The sequence below is a fragment of the Pinus tabuliformis genome, chromosome 8 (genome assembly GCF_031772625.1).
Source record: "Pinus tabuliformis cultivar Carrire ecotype Pingquan chromosome 8, CPIR1, whole genome shotgun sequence".
Classification (NCBI taxonomy): Eukaryota; Viridiplantae; Streptophyta; class Pinopsida; order Pinales; family Pinaceae; genus Pinus; species Pinus tabuliformis.
This window is the reverse complement of record NC_142294.1, coordinates 316973125-316976074: the sequence shown is the minus strand read 5'-3', so window position 1 is coordinate 316976074 and position 2950 is coordinate 316973125. Positions and strand designations below refer to the sequence as shown.

The 2950-nt window shown below is 39.9% G+C and overlaps 1 protein-coding gene across 1 annotated transcript; it reads left to right on the top strand.

The window, feature by feature from the left end:
- Nucleotides 1-325: 325 nt before the first annotated feature.
- Nucleotides 326-958, top strand: LOC149235409 (uncharacterized). Its single transcript, XM_089368540.1, has one exon. It carries the CDS (start codon nt 326-328, stop codon nt 956-958), a length of 633 nt encoding a protein of 210 aa, XP_089224666.1.
- The last annotated feature ends 1992 nt before the right edge of the window (nt 959-2950 follow it).

Sequence of the window (2950 nt, the reverse complement as noted above, 5' to 3'; positions counted from 1 at the left end):
TAAAGGAAAATCGACTGTGGTTATTGAAGAAGAGGTGCCCTCCGCATCACCTGAAAAACAATTACAAAACAAAAAACAACAAACAACAAAAGAAGGATTAACTGAACCACCATACCCTGAGAGACTAATAGTAAGAAAAGAAGAGGTCCCGCTTGAATATGACCTGGAAAATGAGCTTAGGAACGTTTGTATTAAAATTCCACTCTTACAAGGAATCCGAGACACTCCTATATACACTAAAATCGTCAAGGATCTCTGTATCAAGAAACCGGGGAGAAAAGGGCATAAAAACCGTAATGTCAAGATTATGAGTCAAATGTCCACGATGATTTCAGACCTACCTGCAAGATATAGTGACCCTGGAAATCCCATCATCACTATCGAAATAAATGGACTGCTTCTGCCAAATTCTCTTGTAGATTTAGGGGCTGCAATAAATGCAATGACTTACGAAACAATGATATCGCAACAACTGTCTAAATTGAAAATCACCCCTATCCTTTTAGAGATTGCAGATAAATCCATTGTCAAACTAGTAGGATCCTTGGAAGATATAGTAGTCAATATTTCATCCTGGCAATATCCTATAGAATTTGTAGTCATTTCTCCAAAAACTTCTAGACCTGGACACCCTGTGGTCTTGGGAAGGCCATGGCTGGCAACTGCAGAGGCTGTCATTGGATGCAGAAATGGGGAAATGACCATTTCAAATGGATCTCACAATCAAACATTGTCCATCTTTCCACCTGCTCAAACAATTGCCGAAGTACCAGTATGGCTCAAAAATCCTTATGGAAACGAAGACTGCATGTTTCCATTATTAACATTAGAACAATTTAGAGGTTTCCAGGAACACTCTGACGAGCATGTTTTGCAGCAGTTTCTAGCTGATAGTTCTTGCATCAATTATCCCATCTCGTTTAATGGTTATCAACATGTGTTTAGTGATGAGTTTTAGGAAACCTACCATCCAGCCATCTTTGCCTCATTTTCCACCATGGAGGAAAGCCACGAGCTCACCACAGAATTGTGGAAATGTTTGAAGGGAAGATTCTACATATTGGCATAGGATTGACTGCAAAACAAAGACAACAGTTGATGAGCATGGTTCGTGAACAAACCGGAGCATTTGCATGGGATTACTTGGATATGAGAGGTATACATCTAGACACTTGCATCCATCATATCTACACAAATGAAGAAATGAGACCTGTTCGGCAACCCCAGAGGCGAATGAACCCCGCATTAAAAGATATTGTTAAAGAAGAGCTTTAGAAACTTCTGGCCACAAATTTCATTTACCCCATTTTCGATAGCAAGAGGGTGTCACCTTTGGTAGTAGTCCTAAAGAAGAATGGCAAATGGTGAATATGTGTCAACTATAGAGAATTAAACAAGGCCACACTATGCGATTATTTTCCATTGCCTTTTATCGATCAAGTTCTTGACACACTCTCAGGTAAGATATATTTTTCTTTTCTAGATGGTTATAGTGGATACAATCAAATACAAATAGCTGAAGAGGACCAGGAAAAGACCACCTTTACATGCCCATGGGGTACTTATGCGTATAAAGTCCTTCCCTTCGGCCTCTGCAATGCCCCTGCCACCTTCTAGAGAGTTGTGCATGCTATCTTTTCTGACCTAATCCATGACTGTGTGGAAGTCTATATGGGTGACTTCATAGTATATGGGGATGATTTCCCGCAAGCCTTGGAGAAGCTAGCAAAGGTATTGATCCGTTGTCAAGAAGCTGACCTGGCCCTTAGTAGTGATCAATGTAGGATGATGCAAACTAAGGGAATTGTTCTAGGCCACCACGTATCATTTTATGGAATTCAAATCGATCCGACAAAAATCAAGGTAATTTCATGTATCCCTATTCTAAGCTCGCAAAAGGAGGTAAGAAGTTTTCTAGGGTATGCAGGATATTATCAGAGATTCATTGAAAATTTCACTAGAATAGCAACACCATTATTTAAATTGTTAACTAAAGATGTTGACATTGTATGGAATGTTGACTGTCAACAGGATTTTCAGGTACTGAAGGAAAAATTGTCTACAGATTCAGTGCTACAAGGATCAAACTAGTCCATACCCCTTCACATTCGTACAGATTCCTCGGATACTGCACGGGGAGCAGTTTTCAGACAAAGGGAGGATAACTTTCCCTATGCCATTTACTTTGTTATAAAAAATCTCTCTCCCACTGAATTAAATTACACTATCACTGAAAAAGAGTTGTTAGCAGTTGTACATGCCATAGGGAAGCTTAGACATTATATTACTGGTTATGAGACATTTGTCCATATAGATCATTCTTCTGTTAGATTTTTAATGAACAAACCAATTACTAACGGTAGGATAAGTAGATGGTTGTTTCTTTTACAAGAATTTAACATCACTACAATTGATAGGCCTAGAAGGGATAATCTGGCAGCTGACATTTTATCTTGTTTAAACCTTGCGCAGGGGAACATGCCAATTCCAGTGCCCGATGAATTCCCAGATGAAGATCTCTTTTCCATTTCTACCATTACTCCTTGGTTCACTCATGTTTCCAATTATTTAGTATGAGGAAAACTGCCTCATAACATGTCGACTCGGGAAAGGCATAACATAGTCCAACGCAGTGCGAGTTACCCATGGATTGAGGGAGATCTATTCTATATAGGACTAGACTTGATTATAAGGTGATGTGTGTAGGAAGATGAAATGCACGGCATACTAAGTGCCTGTCATAATGAGCCTTGTGGCGGCCATTTTGCTGACAAAAGGACGGCATACAAAGTTCTCTGCACCAGATACTATTGGCCTACGCTCTTCAAGGATGCCATGAAGTTTTTTTTAAGTTATGACACTTGCCAAAGAATGGGGAGGCCAGTGGCCTCTGATGAAATTCCCCTTCACCCACAAATTTCTATCGAACCCTTTGAGAAGTGGGCATTGG

Bases quoted from the DNA above. Each gene is read 5' to 3' on its own strand.
- LOC149235409 (XM_089368540.1), top strand. From the start codon at position 326: ATGATTTCAGACCTACCTGCAAGATATAGTGACCCTGGAAATCCCATC.